This window comes from Chaetodon auriga, chromosome 7 (assembly GCF_051107435.1).
Source record: "Chaetodon auriga isolate fChaAug3 chromosome 7, fChaAug3.hap1, whole genome shotgun sequence".
NCBI classification, from domain to species: domain Eukaryota; kingdom Metazoa; phylum Chordata; class Actinopteri; order Chaetodontiformes; family Chaetodontidae; genus Chaetodon; species Chaetodon auriga.
Window position 1 is genome coordinate 24,567,136 of NC_135080.1, and position 19,231 is coordinate 24,586,366.

A 19,231-nucleotide genomic window follows, 5' to 3' on the forward strand; every position below is an offset into this window, starting at 1 on the left:
ATCATTTTTTTTTTTTTTTTTTTTAATTTTCTCACTTATTGTTTATTTTGTTGTTCTGTATCTCATCTAATATGGCTGTTTGCTGTTGCTGTAAAAATTGTCATATTTTTTATTTCTTAATGTTTCTTTTTGTCAACAGTAATTTCTTCTTATTTTCATTTAACTATTAAAGTAATTATTACCTGCCTTTAAGGTAAACACTATACAATGGCTGCTAGATAATATTCACCAGTAGAATGGAGATATCGTGATGCTTTACTTTAAAATATTCACTCTTTGAACCATGTCATACAACCATTGCTCCTATTTTATATTTCTTTATGCCAGCCGTAGAAAGACTTTCACCATCTTGATTAAGTTTGATAGAAAGTGAAAACACCAGGAAGAGCAATGGAAGTAGATTTCTATCCCTGACCAAGTCTAATACGTTGTATTTTATAAATATGTTGGGATGTTGTGACTATTCCAAACCAAACCAAATTCTGTATATCATATTATGGGCTTTTTGGTATTTGTAACCTTTATGATTTTCACATCTGCCAACCTCACTCAGCTGTGAATAGAATAAGACTTACATTTAAATAAGGATATTGTTAAGTCACTGTTGCTGCCTGTTAACTGGAGGTTCCACCCTAACCACAGCTACTGAGTACATTTTATATGGCTGTCTTTATTTCAGACGTCTGAGCAGAGAAGTTATTCCAGTGTGGGAGAATTTTACTGAACATCTTAAGGAGTTTCAGTTTGTAAAACCAGCAATGAAATCTGCTTCACTCTGCTTATAAAAGCTGCCAATTCCACCTACAAGAATTCCATTAGTCTGATCTTCATTGGTAGGTTTCAGTGACCCACAATAGGCAAAAAGAAGGTGCTCTGGAAAACATGGAAAACATGAACATTTGTTTAAAATAAATGACTCATTATGACATATGGCTCCTCCTGATATTGAAACAGTTTTTGATATGTATCCACTAGTCATGACACAAGAATCCTCAAGAAATAAAGCTTGCACAACAGAGAAAAGGAAAGGCATGTAACACTTTTTGTATGCAGACATTTGGAGAAATGGTTCATAGAGTTTCATTTAGTTGATATAGAGGATAAGTCATAGTAAAAGAGAAACATGTATTGACATAAATGTGTTTATTTGACCATTTTTATCGACAAAAATCTCAAAGACAGCAGCATCTGCCATGTTAATTACATGTCCAAGGTAAAAACTTTACAAAAATAAATAGCTTAAAAAGGAAGCTGTAATAATAAAATAGTATGGTCCTTCACTGAAGGGATATAGGCCTAATGCTCCATCTCTTTTGTTTTATAACATACTGTAAATTAACAACAGGAATGAAGAAATCAAATATACATACAAGAGTCTGAAAACAACTGTGAGTGTTTGCATATGATGCATTAACAAATACAAGTCTGGAAATGAATAAAAATAATGTTATTTTTCATATACACGATAGATAGTATGCTCACTTAACTTAATAACACCTACAAAGAAACATTTGTTGCATTGCAGATTGTTTGTACCACTGTTCCTCCCAAAGGCATTGTAATGCACCAGGGAATAGGATGACTAACTAAACTACAGGGCAGAGGGAAATTCTCTGTCATGGGTTTTTCTGGTCAATATCTAAGCTGATTGCTTTTACACACCGTGTAAAGTCAAACTCTATTCATTTCTATAAATTCTACACATCTGGTTTGTCATTGAAACAATCTGTTCTGATGTAAGCTCACACTAATACAAGTCCAAAATGTTGTCAGATTTACTGAATGGTTTCCCCATAGTTCAACAATGCTAATTTTCCATTGAAAAACATGACAACTTCATCACAATCATTTAACACAAATCACATTTTGGTATGTGTGTAGAAAAGTTAAGCAATCAACAGGAGCGCATTTCCCAGAGGCTTAAAACCCCCCACGCATCAATCGTATGTACTGTACCTACCTAATAGGTAAATGGCTCGATTAAAGCTTTATAGGGGTTTGAGTTCTGTGGAGGACAATTGGAGGTATATTTACACTGTGCTGGTGTTTGACAGCAGGTTTCATGCCATTGGTCTAGCCCCACTTTAAGTGACAGCTAACTTAAAAAGACATATTGCAGATTATACCAGACTTCATCCAAAGTTAGTTTCTCTTTGAAGTGGGACTAGAAAACTTCTCTTTCTGGAGAAAACACACACACAGCACCTTCATCTAGCATCTATACATGGCATCACATGTACATCCTGAGGTAGATTTCCATCGTTTCAATTCTCAATAGTGGTTGTCAAATGTCAACAAAAGATGACAAAACAATATTCAGGCAAATGCCCTTGATGTGACTTGATGCGACCAGTTGGTAACATGGACGGATTATGAGGCAATGGGCCCCTGGGCACAGACTTGTAATGCCCCCCCCCCTTCCTAAATAGAAGCGAGACCCCCAGACTGAAAGAGACACAAAACAATTTGATGCATCTGAACTGCATTTTGCAGCTGAACCAGAACTCAGAATCTCAGAGACACAAAAATAACTTAGAGATGTTGTTTGTAGTCATCTTGTGACTTTTTGTAGCAGTTTTGTGTCACTTTGTGGTCATTTTGTTTCCCTTCCTTGTCGTTTTGTGTCTCTTTGTGGTCATTTTGCAGTTCTTTGTCTCTCTCTATGGTCACTTTGTTTCCCTTTGCAGTCATTTGTGTCTCTTTGTGGTTTCTTTGTGTCTCTTTGTGGTCATTTTATGTCTCTGTGGTCATTTTGTGTCTCTTTGAAGTTGTTTTGTGTCTCTTTGTGGTTGTTTTGTGTCTCCGATGCCTTACACTTTGTGCCCCTGGGCCCGTGCCCAGTATGCTCATTCAGTAATCCATCCATGGTTGGTAAGTGCAGTCAGACCAAAAACGGAAAGTTCTACTGTACTCATGTTCCTCATAAGCACTCTTGGTCGAGACATTCTCCGGAGACTGGCTCTGGGATTTTGTTCGGATCGCACTTCTCTGGCTCAACAGTCTTCCCAGTGTAGTCAATGCAGAAGATGGTGCGATGGCGCTCCCCCTGGCCACAAGTTCGTGAGCATGCGGACCAAGGTCCCATCTGCCATATGGGGCATGGCAGATCCCCACAGGGTCTGATGTCTACGGGTTTCAGGTCTTTGTCGCATTGGCTGGAGAGGAAGCCTGCGCTGTCTCGACATTCAACATTCCTCCTGGACCATCCAGAGCCGCAGCTCTTGGAGCACTCTGACCACTCTCCCAGCACCCAGTCAGGCACGCCGAATGGATGGATCACATGCAAAGATGGCAACGAGCCCTTTTTCTCCTTGGATTTGTTAAAGGTCACATCTCTAGGGATGAAAAAGGTATATTTGACCTTTGGAGGGTTGGAGTCCCCCGCTGTGGCCAAGAGTTGGATAGTGATGGCCTCTTTAAGCTGCCTGAAACTCTGGATCCTCTCCAGCGTGGTGGAAGAGCCACTGTACTTTAGCACAGCACCCAACACAGGAATGTCCTGCTCCACCGTGGATACAGAGAAGTTGCCATTGAGGATGTAACCTCCACTCTCTCTCTTTACAGCCAGGTAGTTCCCATCATGTTTGATTCCTCTGTGGCTCCGCTGTTTGATGTCAATGTTAGTCGCACCAACAGGAATTGTGACAATGTCACTGTATCCATAGCTGGTAGAGAAAACAAAGAACTGGATTTAGATAATGTTCACACTTTATTCTCTTAGTTTGAAGAAATTGTTCGACGGTTTGGGTAATACTGTATGTTTGTTTGCTTTCCTCATGAGAGTTAGATGAGAAGTTAAGTAAGTGTTAAGTAGAGAGCTAGAGAGGCGATTAGCATAGCTTAGCTTGGTTAATTATACAAATCGGTGGCAGCAGCTTGGCTCTCTCAAAAGTTCAAATATAGGCTTATATCTAATACACAGCTATGAGCGTGGTATCAATCTTTTTATCTAATCCAGGGCAACAAAGCGAATAAGCATATTCCCCAACATTTCAAACAATTTCTCTAACATGCTATATCTCTGTACACAAGCACAAATGTATTTGTCTTATAAGCCACTGGTTGTTGGCAGTGTGTGACTTAAGTCCCTGGAAACACTCTGGATAAAGCTATTAACTAAATACCAAACATATGAAGTGCACAGTGCAGTTGTTCATGAAATTGTAAAGCAGTAGTGTTTGAATTGAAGGTTACTGTGCTTATCTTCACTAATAACAAAGAGTGAAAGTAAATTACAGTATCACATACTCAGGTTCACTTAAAGACCAAACCATCAAAATGATGAAGGCAACACAAACTGTCCGATAACTTGAAATTACAGTGATTGATTAGAATCTATTTGGTCATAAATATATAATAAGCATTCAAAAGAACTGCTGTCATTGCTGCAAAAAGTGTTTTCCATGCTATAATCTGTCATCAGATCAGAGAAAGTTCAGATTATAAAGAGGCTCAAATATGCCCCTGGACTAGTCTTACTACTGAATTAAGTTGTACTTGCAGATGGTGATGATGTTTAATTACTTAAGCAGCGATCTCTATTTTCACTACAATGTGATATAACAACACCCACTTCGCTCTGCAACTATAGTGCAAGGAAATGCATAAACACATGACAGTGAATCCCACCTTCAGTGTATCTGCATGTACATACAATTGTAATTAGTTTCAAATCTAAGGAACGCTTTTAGAGCACTTACATTGCTTTGTTGTAGGAGCCTGTGATTTTTCTGCAGGTGAGCCCACTTCCTCCACACACTCCACACTTATCCACTCTCTTGTTGGATCCAATCACCTGGTCGCAGCCTGCCTTCACACACTGGCCTTGGACACACACTGATGTGGTATCAGGGCCACAGGTCGTCCCGTCAATCACCTGCAGGGGCACAACAAGTAGGTGCTGTTCACAAGTGTTGAGTAACAGTCAGATTCACCTGCATTTTTAACGATTGCTTGGTTCTTGTCTAGGATGCTCATGTTCTATATTAAGATGCAGAGACAATGACATTTTACAAAGAATATCAATTGAAGGTCTGCATATTAGCATTTTAACATTTTTTGGCTTTCCTTCCAGTGTCGTAACGTGTTATTCTCCATGCTAACAATAACTGACAGATTTCCTATGTGTTGCATAAGATTACTTGACACTGCAATATTGACAAACTCTCATACTCAAAGATTATGTGCATTACGATACAATTGGGTTGTCAGTATCCAAATATAATATACACTTGTATTTAAGACTGAATTTGAAGAAATCTTATTCACTATGACTGGAAAGCACAAGATTAATACTGGGATGTGTCAGCTGCAGTGTGAATGTAACACGCCGGCAAAAAGGCTGTTTATGAGCTGTGACTGTGAGTACATAAACCGTACCTTGGATTCAAACACCTTGAATTCACTGCTGCCCCTGGCCCTGCAGAACAGCTTACATCTGTCTCTTGGGGACACACCAGCGTACTTTGGTATCCACTGTTTCATATTCCCATTGTAGTCCAGGTAGTTGGGACTGTTGTACTTCTCACACTGTTCCTCTCTGAAACTCTTTCCTGAAGGTGAAAGATGGAGTAAAGCTTAGTGTACAATACACTGAGGTCAATGTGCTGACAGGAAGCACTTGAAAATATAATAATCAGTAATACAAAGTAAATTAAATTCTACAGCCAAAAATGTTGAATATGTCAATATGTACTACAGTGTGCCACCTATGATTTAATAGAAATAATGAGAAGTTTGATTATATGTGTGTATGTACATTGTCATGAGATTCAGTTTAATTCCAATTCAGAGGCGTATTAGATACATGTCTTATAACATGTGCAGTAAGGCTCAGGGCGGCACACTCTTCAGGCAATCTTAAAAAAGCTTGCATGAAATAAATAGAATAATTGCAATAACACCTAAAATAAAAATCAGAAGAGGAAATTTGAAGGATAAATCAAAGATAAACAATACAAATATAATGATTAAGTGTAAAAAATAATCAATAAACTATTGATAATAAACTGATACTACACCAGTTGTCTACAGTGAGGACATAAATTGATTCTCTGAGGATATTTTGGAGATTCTATGCAGGAATGTATGAAGATGACTGATGAATGATGTAAGAATTAGACAATTATTATTATTCCAGGTCCTGTGGAGATATTGTGTTTGTCTACATTGTCAAAAAAAAATCTGATAGCACCATTCAATATTTGGATTCAGTTTAATAAAATGTCATTAAAATAGTAAAGTGTAAGAACGTATTGAATGTATTCTCTTATATCAAACACTGGCTATAAGCAGCTTCATATATTGTTTTTTGAAATCCGCTCTGTGCTGATTCTTACCTTCGTTGTCGTCACAGGGCTGCGTGTTGCAGGACTGGTACTGAACCCTCTGTCCCTCACAGTACTTCCCCCCATTCTGAGGCACAGGGTCAGTGCACTCCCTGTAGGAGAACTCCACCCCACCTCCACATGTTCTGGAACACTGCTGCCATGGTCCCCATGAGCTCCAGCCGCCATCCACAACCACCTGTGGTAAAACACAGCAAGAAAAGAGGGAAAAAAGAGCCGTCAGAGAGGTTGGTTAGAGCTCAGTGCCAAAGGCAATCTCAGCTGTGTAGCCTAAACCACAGTCTGGGCTTCTGGGTTTGAGGCCGCACAGTGTGTTGGCGTGCTGCGACTTCAGGCTAAATCTGTGTTGAAGTTCGGCACGCGCCTGCTGTCTGCTTCTACCCACATTCCTGCCACATGTGTCACTCACCACTAGTGGAACCTGCCATGCTGCAGCTTTGTACGGCAGAATTGAAAGTGTGTGCGTTTGCTAAGATGGGTGTCCTTTCCAGAAGTTTTATGAGTTTGGAGCAGCTAACATCCCAATTGCCAGCACGTCTGGGTTCATAAACAGATGTGTGATCATAACACAAGGAGAAGATATCAAGGCAACCAAGCTAAAATGAAACACTGAGATGTATAAATGTTCTTTAAGGAAATATAAGAAGGCATCATGCAGCAGCTGGATTTAAACTCAACCAAACCCAACACTGTTGTAATCTGTACTTTTAGCCTGTACTTTTCATTCATACATTCCTACTTAAAACTGCACACAGCTGCATTAATGTGAAGCAGTGTTATATCTGTACTAACTGAGACACTGTATTTACTTTAGTTTTATATTGATGACAACTCTTTGGCAGGTAACACTGCCGTTTTTTCCTAAATCAGCAGATTTCCTATGGAGATTTTGCCTTGGTTTGTTGATAAAAATGGAATCTGTTCTGGAGCTTTCAGGCATGTTACACAATCTTCACCTGGGTTTGCCAGTTGTCATGCAATATTAGATGTTCCCATTTCCATTTTTTCCATTGATTGAATCACACAATCACACTTCTTCAATTATTGTTTCAAAGGTTGATTGTAGGATATTGTTGGTCAAAGAGAAAATGCATCAAATCAGGCAAATCAGCATGAGTAGAAATTTCATTTCATTTTTGTTGCAGAACAAACTGTGAAACTCTCAGTCATATTTATCACAGAAACATGAATCAGAAACCCAGTGTGAAAAAAAAAACTGTCTGCTATCAATCTGCTGAGCGAGATTGTCTCAAAGTTGCTGACATGAGTTTTCTGACTACAAACTTGATCACTCTATTTCTGAGAAAATGAGAAGTGTGCTTCAAAGGAAGTGACTCATCAAAACCTACAGGCAGTTCTTAGCAGCAAGCAAGTTTAAGCAAATACACACTGTCAGCATGCAACATGCAACAAGAAGTAAACAGGGAAAGAGTGCACAGCTGCCTGATCTGATTACATCCTTTGATGAGGTGGATGAGGTCAAAACTTAACAAAAACTGACAGCTGACAGTGAATTGTCTGAGTGCGGCTTTAATATTGTCTCGCATGTAAATTTGGTCTTTGGTGTTGAAGCTGTATTAATTATGGGTTGGGGGCAGAACCACAACAAGCTTAACTTCCCATTATGGTCTTTATTTGTTTGACATACTAACACATTCCCAAAGCATTGGCTATATACACATCCAGCAGATAGGCCACCTGATGAAGGTAAATCCAAAATTCCCTTTCCTAATTCTGTTTTGTTTTCTTCAACTCCCAAGAAAACATCTGTCTCTTTAGCTGCTAAATGCTCCACTGTGCTCACCAGCTATTCCCTAACTTTGTCTGTCTGTTGTCACCGTCTTACCAGAGCTTTTTCATTGTGCTGTGAGAGTGAACCAAAAACACAAGTTGTGGGCCATAAAACTAAAACAATGAGCTCAAAGACACTATAAAAAAAACTCACTAGTGCTGTGGGGAACTGCAAAATCAGATGGTAACTGAACTAAACTTTCACACATAGTCATTCAACCCACTGTTCATATAAAAATATTGATTAGTGAAGCATTAAAGCAAGACTATCTAACTTTGGCTTAGCAGTAGCCACCGTATCCTCAATTGACAACTACAGGACGATGGGAAAAAAAAAAAAACACAGCGTAAGATTCCATAAGATGAGACTCCAGCGGATACAGCTGCATCGACTTCTGCACGCCTTCATACGCCACTGAGAACATTTTAAAAGCAGAATGTTTTGTCTGCCCGTGTTCTTGGCCTGCTAAGATTTTTTTGATTTGTTCATTTTTCTTGATGTTTGTGCTTCTATCGTAAGTGGGCTATGTCGTTAAATAGTTGTTGACATACCATAGGGAGTCTACGCAGGATGTTATATTTTGAGAATTGAACAGCTCCTCTACGCTATCCCTGTGTCTGACTTCCTGCCTGGCTCGATCTGCTCTCCGTTTGCTAAACAGCTATGATTAGCCACCATAAGCTACTGGTCATATCAGACCAACTAAGGCAGCAGGGGCAATACCCCTGAATGTATTGAATTGAGCAAGGATATGTTTGATTGCTAATGAACTTAACTTTTCAGATGTAAGACGGACATGGCATTTGTTCTTTAGAAGTAATGTAGCCTTGTTTTTTATAACATAAACCACTGGTTTTCCGATTAAAAAAAAACAGTCTTACCAGCGGCTGCATCACTTCCTGGGTTGGCATGCACAATCCGTGGAGGCAGGTCCCGTTGCGGCTACAAGGGGTGCCATCAGCCCAGGGCAAGCTGCCGTTCTTGGTGGAACACTGCGTTGTCCCGTCCTCTTGACACCACAGTTGGCTGCAAATATCACTGTCTGAGGTGTTGGGACAGTGGGCAAACTCCTCTCCAAAAATCTGCTGGCACTGCTGGTCCAAGCTGTACTTGGTGCCTGGCAGCTCTCTTGGTAACGGCATGGTACTCTCCGGGACATCCAGCAGGCAGTCCCCTGTGGTTACAGTACAAAGCAGCACTGTATGAGGCTGATTATATTGCGGTTTGTGGAGATTATGGATTTTGTGGTACTGTGGCAATTATAAATGTGTTGCTGTTTGCGTGTGGCATGACAACAGTGGAAAAATATTCAGGGCAAGTTGTATCCTGACTATAAAAATAAATAATTTAGATGTAACTAATGCAGTACAGTTTTATAGGCCACCTCATGCTCTGAATTTGGACATTTGACAACTACTCTAAATCTGACTTTATTCATTGTTCTTCTAATGATACTTTATTACATTCAAAAAGCTTTTTGTTTGGAGTTGTCAGTGATGTCCCCAGTTTGGAATGAACATTCTCAGCCACATGAGTTCTTGTTGGAGGCATTTTCCAACTGATAAAGAACATATTTTGCTGACACCAGCTGTTGCTTTTGGCTGAGGGGGTGAAGAACAGGAAGAAGTCCATTGTATGACTCAGTGGAAAAGAAGGTTCACTGATAGGTCTAGCAAGGATACAAACAATACAAGATGCACAACATGAGATGGGGAGAGGGAGCAACGGAGGGAGGTGAGGCAAAGGGAAAGACAAAGGGTGAGGAGAAAAGGATGAGGAAATCTAGGGCAAGATAAACTATCTCTACAACCCATAATTTAAGGGGAGTGACATGTTTAAGCAGAGAAGCCATAGTTAGATTATGAGAGGAGTAACAGTATGTTTTATTCATCTCTGAATCAGCCCTAATAACAGAGCCACAGTGTTGTGGCAGACGTCCACATTGGCAGAAGGTCTCTACAGGGCTGCTCAATTTCAGATTTACTTGTGTGTAATCTTTAACATGCTGGGGCGACAACCTGAAATATTCCCTACCATGTCCATTGTCAAAGAACTCTGTGATGTAGAGAGCGCTGCAGGGAGACCAGGGTGCAGTCTTGTTGAGGCTGACAAACAGTGGAGCCATCAGGTAATGTCCTCCGAGATCACCAAACAGCCTCTCACAGGTCTTGGAGTCATCATGAGGCATACTCAGCACATGACCTGCAGTGGGAAGGAATGCAATGATAATGATGTGACTTACAGGTGCACAAAATTGTCGTTATGACTGACTGAAAAAGGCTTTTAATAACATAATTTGCCTATTTCACTATATTTCAAAAGTTTTTCCATAAATCCTGCCCACCCATATGACAGTAAAGGTAAGCTAACCAAGCTCGTGTGCAGCTGTGAAGGCAGCTTGCAGCCCGTTGTCCTCGATGACTGAGCAGCTTCTCTTGGGATCGCACATCGTCCCAACGTCAGCCACACCCAGTGTGTCACAGCTCTTCTGTCCACAGATATCCTGCAACGCAAACAAACACAGACAACACTGAAGTGCCAAGGTCATGATAATGATGTCAGATTCGAAAAGCTGATACCAATGCTCAAATTTTCAAAAAAGATGCTCAGTAATCGTTAAATGCCAGTGGGGTGTGGCATGTGGCATTCAAATGGCAGAAACATACTAACAGTCTAAGTGACATACGTACAAGTTCTACTAATAACAAGACACACACAGCGGAGCATCATAATGGCAGTGGCATACAGTATGTCAATAAGAATGGGTATGTACTGGTTGAGGGTGGTATCTGCCAGTAGAATATGACTGAGATCATTTTTAATTGCCACAAGACAGCAAAACCACAGCAGCACACCAAAACTCAACAGTGACATACCTGTCAGATTCCATGTATACCCATAGAACAAAAGCTGCATAACATGAGCCACTTTTTGATTTGTTGCTGCTGCCATACACCTTCAGTGTCATTTAACACTACAATTCTCCACTTAAACCAAGAAAATGCACATTTGTATTGCATCCAGTTTAACTTTTTCATTAAAATCAGTTCAGATTAAGGTCTTGGCATGGACGATCAGTGTAGTACTGAGAAATTCCTCAATGAACCTGTAATCAGACAATTTGTAACTACAACACAATAGACAACAAACTTTTTAACAGCCTATGTTTAATAGGTTGCCAGTATTGGCTTGATGCATTGTTATAAAATAGACAAGGCCTATTTCCCTTGAAAAGTAGCGTCCATTTCACAGCAGACAGAGAGGACAATGAAAGAGTTAAAGACATTATTCTGTCAAATGGTAAATATAGTAAGTGTATGGGCAGCCGAGAGTGACTGTTATATTAATCATGTAGGATGGTGAACCTTCACCATCTATTTGTGTCCAGTTGTTTTTATGCCATATTTGAAGCAACAAATCAAAACATGTTGCTCAGTGTTTCCGTCATAAAACAAAGCAAATAAACATCCTCCGCATGCAGCTGTCGAGAGCTGTGATGTGGGAAAATGAACAGTGTGGTGTATCAGAAATCTTTCCCTGCTTGAAAGACACTTGGCTGTGTAGGACGGACATGGACGTGTCCATGGCCTCGCCTCAGCCTCAAAAAAAACCACAAGGCAGAACCCTCTGTGATTCAAAACACATCTGGACTTGGAGCTGCCGTTCGAACACAGCTCAGTGTGTGTTTGTACACCTTGTTCCACGGCAGCATCCATCACTCTTGAATGCAGACACACAGACGCAAAGCAAGGTGTATTAGTCAAAGCACATGTGACAGTGTTGCATTTGCAGATAGGGCAGACAGATGGGCAAGCAGACACAAACAGCATAACTCCACAAAAATGCATGTGAAAAAACAGCATGCAACAGAGTGCAAGTTTTGAGTTTCACGGTCACAGCAGCCAGTAGTAGCAGCAGCCTTCTCCTCTGACTGTGGGATACATGGCATAGCGTACATTTTCAACCCTGACCCAGCCACACACTCAAGCCCTCGCCATTTAAAGGGCCTTAATCGTGTCAAGGCTGATTTGTGGCAGCACTAAATTTAGCTCATCCATGAGGAACCTTCTGTTCTCTACATTTCAAAGCATATCTCCACAGAAGTGGAAAACCAAACAAACTGGGTTTGCGTGAATGATGGTTTCTCTGATTGAAAGCTGCTTCAAAAAATCCAATACAAGACTGCAAAAGCACATGTTCTACACATCATTCCCCTGATCTAGGGTCAGATTTCCAGCACAACGTCATTCAGAAGGTGGATAAATACCAAGCCTGTCATCAAATCAAGCTGCAACCAAGGCGTTTAACTATAAAGATTTAATAATAGAGAAGTTACTGGCCTAATGTATTGTCTGATAACACCTTGTCAACATGCACATACCAGATGGAAGAAGGCAGCCAAATACAGCAGGACAAGCCAATCACAACCCAAACCCTGAGGACTTGTGAACTTATTTCCTGTTGAAGCATCCATAAAGCATAGTTTGTTTGCTGTTTGTTGACATTTCCCCTGCTTGGAAAAGATTACAATTGTTCCATCCCTAAATTCCCTTTTCAGCATCCTTAATTTACCCCAAGGGCTACAAAGGTTTTCCTTAGCTTCACCTTGTTTCATCTTTTCTTTAATTTCACATGTGCTCCTGGGTTGTTCAAAAGAGCAAAATATGACATAACTGTGCCAAAGCAAGGGGCTCTTTTTCAGCTGGGACCCCCACTTTAAACACAATTGGCCCTAAAATGCATCTTTGTTGCTGGAACACTTTTTGGCATCAAGGAGTTGTTGTGTGGTTGAGTCTGCTGCCTCTTAAACCACATTAAGCACCACAGCTGGACTGAATTCCACCAGGGTTTAATTCCTGACTCATCACTGCTGTGTTATTGTCTTCTGAATGGACAACAAAATATACCAGTTCACTGTCTATTCCACGAATAAACTATGAAGCACTCACAACATTGTTCCCGTTGGTTCATGCACTAAACAGTCCATGTAGGTCCACTCCATGTAGTCCACTGTAGGTCTTGAACGCTGATACCAGTGTTAAGATATTTTGTGCCAATAATGAATAGTTTTAAAGCTGTCTTAATTTTGTTGGCCACTTGGTTGTTGGCCAAAATCACACATTGTTGATATTTTGTAGGTCTCATAAAGTTGTTATGGTTAATGTGTTCTAGAAATTAAATTGACGGTTTACTACATTGCTAAATCCTCCACTGTGTTCACCAGTCAGTAGCTAACTTTGTCTGCTTGCCATTTGGTGCTGGTGCAGAATTTTTTATTTGAAAACTGCTTCCTGCTGCTGCTGGAAATGTTACAGAAATCATATAATTTCAGGCCAGTAAACCAAAACAATGGGCTGAAGGTGTTACACTATCACTATGAGTGATGGTATAACACCTTCAGCCCGTGACCTTTCACATTATGCTAACATTTTCCTCAAAAAGCCCCATCATATTACGACTCCATTATATTTATATATATTATATATTTTAATTTGGTGTTCCCCAAAGATCAATCCTTAGGCCACTACTGTTTGAAATTTACAGAACATTCTAGCAAATTTGTTATGAATGACTGCAGTTACTATTCAGCATCTCACAGTTTCCCTCAGTGGATGAAGCTTGCTCAGATGTATGGAACTTTGGTCATGTGATGATGTGTGATTGTGTGTGGGAGGTTGGTAACCCCTGTCTCTGCATTCCATCATTACCAGAAAGATAGCTGTATAGATTGCAATTGGGTTATTACGACCCATACTGATATTTATTGTTAAGCTGCAACCTCTCGTGGCTGCAGTAACTATGATGGTAGCAAAAGAGGAAGACAGTTGACTTACTGTAAAACCAAAAAAGTCTGCATATGTAGGTAGGTGGGTGGATGGATGAGCCAAACAAACACAAGACTTTCACTCAGCAAACTGCTGTTTGTGACGTTTGTGAAACCGAAAGTTAACATTGATTCATGCTCAAAGTCTAGCAAATGTCTCAGATCAAATATATAAAATATTATATGTAGATGATGGTATGTTTTATTCCAGACACTTCAACAGCCATTTTGCAGCTGTGTAAAGAAGCTAAACCAAGTATGTTCTTGGCACTCACCTCTCTCGTGAAGAGCATAGCAGTGTCATAGTGCTCTGGATGCCTCTGGCTTGGTGGATTGAAGAGCTGCTGCCAGGAGCAGAAGTTCCGCAGAGCCACGCCTCCATTGCTTGAGACCTCCGGGCCAACCTCCTCATCCTCCACCACCAACATCTTCACCAACACCATGTTTACTGAGTTCTTTATGCTGGGGTGCTTGTAAATCTGGGCGGCCATTGACATCAGGGTCAGAACATAGTGCTGTGGAGGAGGAGAGGCAAGCATTGATGTTTAAAAACTTAAACTTCCATGAACATGAACTTCCTTGGACAGAGCAAAGACACAGTGGAGGATGGATATCAAAGTAAAATGGGTGAAGGTCATGCGGTGCAGGTACCCATTTTAGCATGAAATTATGCTTGTGTTCCTGTCTGTACAGACTGGAGCTCGAACAATATCGTACTTTTATGTCCAATAGTGACATACGAGTTGCATATTAAATATCCCTCAAAATTGGTTATTAAAGAAAAGGGACCAGGATATGTACTGAGCTGGAAATTCTACGGTGTAAGAACAAACCTATCACTACTCTCTGCTGGACAAACTATGTAATAGCAACACACATAACAACAATGGTTCTAAATTAGTTGAAACCTATCTGCAATTTCTTGTTAATTGTTGGCCAAAATAACATCAACTACGAGCTACAATCAGCTGATCTGCTTCATCTATCAGCCGGGCTCTGTCACACACCACCTCTTATCACCAATGCAAATGCAAAGAGCAATTTTTTTCATGACTTTAATTGGCTGAGTTGCACACAGAGACCTATTCAAAATCACAAAAAAGACCCACTTTTATGTGTATGAAGCCTTATTATCACTTTGGCATATATTATCACTATGTGACAGCAAAAAAATGATCATCAATTGAAATAAAGGTAAGAGCTGAATATAAAGTTTACTCTACTACATGTTACTATTCTACTACACACAGATAAAATTGACTCCCAAAATAATTTGATGTACATTGTGACTCACGCTGACAAATTTCTGTCTCCTAAAATGTAAATTGAACTCAAACTGTGACAGCTTTGGCCCTTAAATGCATTGAATGTTACACAATAATATTTGGGCTGCTGTATATTCATATCTGTGTTGTTATCAGTAGTATTTGTGCCTTGCTGGAAAGGACAGGAACAGTAGGCTGGAGTCCCCTCCAACAGTCTTGCCCAATAAACTGTCTGCTGCCTTTAAAGGGGATGAGAGGAGCAGATGTGATTGGTCACTGTGGAAATCTGACACCGCCTGTATTTCTCGCTCTTATGATGTACAGTATTGGTCCAGGATTGCGTATGAGCTTTCAAAAAAATCTGTTGGATACAGTCACATGTACTGTATTTGCACTCTATGCTTGCAACCAGTGTCAGGAAAATTCTACTATTTTGCACTTTGGCATCGTCTTCTTCTAAGTGAAGAATTCAGTAAAATTCTCATTTGCATTTATTCATTCTTAAGCGCTGCCTGCATGTAGTTTTTGTTCACTATCCATGACTGTGTCTCAGGAGCTAGGAATGGACCGGGTTTTCCACCGTGCTGTCATGGTGTTGTGTGTTTAGTGGAGAGCTGGTAAATCACTATGAATGCGGGGGATTGCGCCATGATGTGTATTGTAAAGTCTTTCATCAGCTTTGCTGAAATCACTTTTTCTAGGGTGGGATGGTATTCCCACATAAAAATGTTTTCCATATATGCTGTAAACACACCCACAGAACCACATGTTGATTTTTGCCTGGGACTCCAAATAACTAACAACGCCCCTGCTCATCGGACACCAGGGTCATATTGGTGAAATTTGAAATAAGTAAGCTGTTTTCTAATGAAAAGCCAATAAAAACCCAGTTCATCAGTCTAACCTGACCCTGGTGGCCTTTTTACTTATTTATTTAACATGCTTACTGTGGGATAAGACAGAAGGTTTGGCAGATGAGGAGCGTGTTAAGTACTATCAGACAAGAATTTAGCTGGTCCAGATTGTGGCAGGATCATGGATTGTCCTACTATTGTTTAAAAACTTCTTTAGTTTAGGTGACAATTTGAGGAGGAGAATCAAATATTGTGCTAATGCAATATTGTATGTTTTACATGATGTATGTTAGGAAATGGCCAGTTCAATGAATTTATAATTATGAGCATAGGCAGCTACAGAATGTATATTGTAAGCCTTGTGAATCTTCCCTGGATGATGCTGAGGTTCTGCTGCCAAATCGTGACAAAGTCCTGAGGAATGTGTTTCAGCATTGCTTGCGTTTCTGTTGCCTGACCTCTTTCTCAGCCTGTGGAAAACAGGGAGCTCACCGATTTCCTCCCAAAGCTCCCTCACTGCCAAAACATGTTTTATGAAGCAGCACAGAAAAACAAATCCCTGCCAGTATATGTCTAGGTTACGAATCCTTGCAAAGAGGATGGGGAATTAAAGGAAAATATGACGAAATAAGTGGGGAAAAGATGACGTCTTCGGCAGTTTGTTTATCTAATGTGTTTATCTATCTTAAACTATGGGTCGTTTAGGTTCCCATAAACAAAGTGTGCAGAAAGAATGAGTTCATCGTGCCTGACCTTTATTTCATCTCCATAGAAGTGGGTCATGGTTGAGTCTGCTACCACCAGGGTCTCTATGAACCGTGGTGCGGAAACAAAGCGTCTCCGGCGAGGTTCCCTCTGTGCGTCACTGTCGCCGTGCGTAAAACTTTCCCCATTGTGCTTCTCCGCTCGGCTCTCCACCGCCGCGTGATCAAACAGGAGGGGAACACTGTGGCTTTTGGTGAATGTCCTCCTCTTGATGACATGCAGCTGCTCTGCAGAGTCTGGCCCCAGGCCGCCACGAAGTTTGGGCTCAATTAGATACTCTTTTCCCTCCGTAATGAAGGAGCCAAAGATACCAGAGCACAAACTGACAGATACAACCGAGTTTTGGTCGTTATCTACGCTCCCCGAGTAAAAGCAACTCCTAAGCTGTCCTTCACTCTCATCAGTCTGGTTCATAAAATTCTGGAGATCCGCGACAGGTTGGCCACTTGAAGTGCCGCGTAAAGCGCCAACATCTCTGGCTTTGATGCGCTGTATGGTGAAGGAAGGAGAGATGAAGCTGGTATCTGGAATGAGATTTAGAATTAAGTCCTTGCCAAAGGCACTGAGGATAAATCTCGGCTGCTCCTCGCTTCTTTTCCAAAAACGACCGCTGATTCTTCCATTTATCCGAACAGGTACAACATCCTCTGATTCAAATGGACTGGAAAGTGCCGCGTCCATTACGCACAGGAGTAAAAAGATCAAACACATAGTGGAACACATCTTCTGCAATGAAAATTGCACTCAAGAGTGGTTAAAAAGCAGCGAGTTTATTAAAACTGATGTCCTTTATCTCTGGTAAGTGACTCGTCCAGTCGAAGGGGTATCTTCTCAAATCAGAGGTCTTTTCAAATTAAAAGTGATTTTCCAGTGCTGCAAAGCCAGACTTGGTCAAAGTATGTCTGGCATTTAATTTAAGTCTGTCTGAGTTGTCGTTTCTAATTCCCTGACCAAGCTAAGTCTTGTTGTACCACTCACCAGCACCGCTGCAGTCTGGACACATCGGGGGTATTTATACTTTCTGCTCTTCCCTGGACACGAGGGGGTTTATTTTTGATATCCTCCGTTGCTGGAAATTCTCCTCCCACTCGCACTTCATGAGATACTCGCGGATAAAACGGATCCAATGAGAATAAGCCGACACTCCCCCTTTCTGAAATAGCTTGACAACCGTGCTCCTATTATTAACCCAGCGTGGTATATGGCAGCGGCAGGACATCTATACTACGCATAGTTGGAAGTCCGCAACTCGAGTTATTTCAGAGCCGTCTGTGAGTGGCAGGCCCCCACAGAGTCCGGAGCCCCCACAAGGCCGATCCGTTTTATCCCTGCACAAAAGAACACCGCTGGAAAGAGAGAGGCACTGCGTGTGCTTGGAGCTGACCGCCACCTTGTATACTGAGAAATGTTTCATCACATCAGTAGAGCTATGGAAAGAATATCAGCAATTAATCATGTGCTTTTACACCAGAGATGTTCTTTTTGAATAAGGACAATATATATATATATTTTCAAGTGTTCTTTTCCCAAAGAACAGTTTGAATGATTCGACGTGTGCTTAATGAAGCCATAGTTCAATGAAAAGGAGAAGTGACACAAATAAATCTTTATTATTTCATTCAAGATGTGAAAACAAAGACACTGTAACATCCAAATTTAACATGCCATTTAGTTCTGCAGATTTCAAACATTTTTTGCATTCATGACAGTTTCTTTCCAGCACCATGGAGGCTGCGTATAGAAGCATTTTGTTCCTGATCTTAAGAGGGCTTTTCTGAAAGGCTTGTGCTGTATTACAAGACTAAGTGCATGTTGTGCCAGGCACCATATAAATCACTTTATTAACACTGCTTGCCAGGAGAATGTCAGCAGAAAAATAAATAAATAAATAATGGGGGTGTGCAGTTTAACACTTTTACCACTAGATGACGCTACAGTACAGTAAAGCTGTTGAGGTGCTTAGACGCATTGAGGCTCCACAAGCTCCTTCAGGTGAAAACAGGTGTCGCTCTTTACCCGCAATTCACGATATGTGCGGCTTCACACTCCTCTAAAGCGTGAGGATACGCAAAACGGAGTGTGTTGAACCCTTACAACCTCTTCTGGTGAATTACGGTGTTTTATGTTTAATTTTTTGTCTTTAAGAATTTTATGGAAGAAGATAAGAAAAGAAATACGCAACAAATCACGTGATATTGGATGTGGGGAGAAATTGTGGAGATATGTTCCAGTTTACAGTTTGAAGGTTATGTTGCATGTTGCATTGGCTGGAAATGAATGTCAGAAACCTCCAAATTAAAACAGTCATTATTTGTCGTCTTTTATTCCTTTTGTGTTTGTTCCCTGTCTGTCCGCTACGCAGTGAGTCTGGCCGGTGGGAGGGG

General features: G+C 40.7%; 1 protein-coding gene across 1 annotated transcript; it reads right to left on the reverse strand.

The window, feature by feature from the left end:
• Positions 1-1,170: 1,170 nt before the first annotated feature.
• On the reverse strand, positions 1,171-17,812 carry LOC143323885 (A disintegrin and metalloproteinase with thrombospondin motifs 8-like). Its single transcript, XM_076736047.1, has 9 exons — positions 16,836-17,812; positions 14,239-14,478; positions 10,510-10,642; positions 10,174-10,341; positions 9,021-9,313; positions 6,339-6,525; positions 5,380-5,552; positions 4,701-4,876; positions 1,171-3,665 (listed from the first exon to the last, which is right to left on the reverse strand). Exons 1-9 carry the CDS (start codon positions 17,568-17,570, stop codon positions 2,921-2,923), a joined length of 2,850 nt encoding a protein of 949 aa, XP_076592162.1. The 5' UTR covers positions 17,571-17,812; the 3' UTR covers positions 1,171-2,920.
• Between the last annotated feature and the right edge of the window lie 1,419 nt (positions 17,813-19,231).

Bases quoted from the DNA above. Each gene is read 5' to 3' on its own strand.
- LOC143323885 (XM_076736047.1), bottom strand. From the start codon at position 17,570: ATGTGTTCCACTATGTGTTTGATCTTTTTACTCCTGTGCGTAATGGAC. The intron at 10,342-10,509 runs GTTAGCTTACCT...TTCCCACTGCAG, and splicing joins CACAGCTGCACACGAGCTTG to GTCATGTGCTGAGTATGCCT. The intron at 6,526-9,020 runs GTAAGACTGTTT...GTTTTACCACAG, and splicing joins AGGAAGTGATGCAGCCGCTG to GTGGTTGTGGATGGCGGCTG.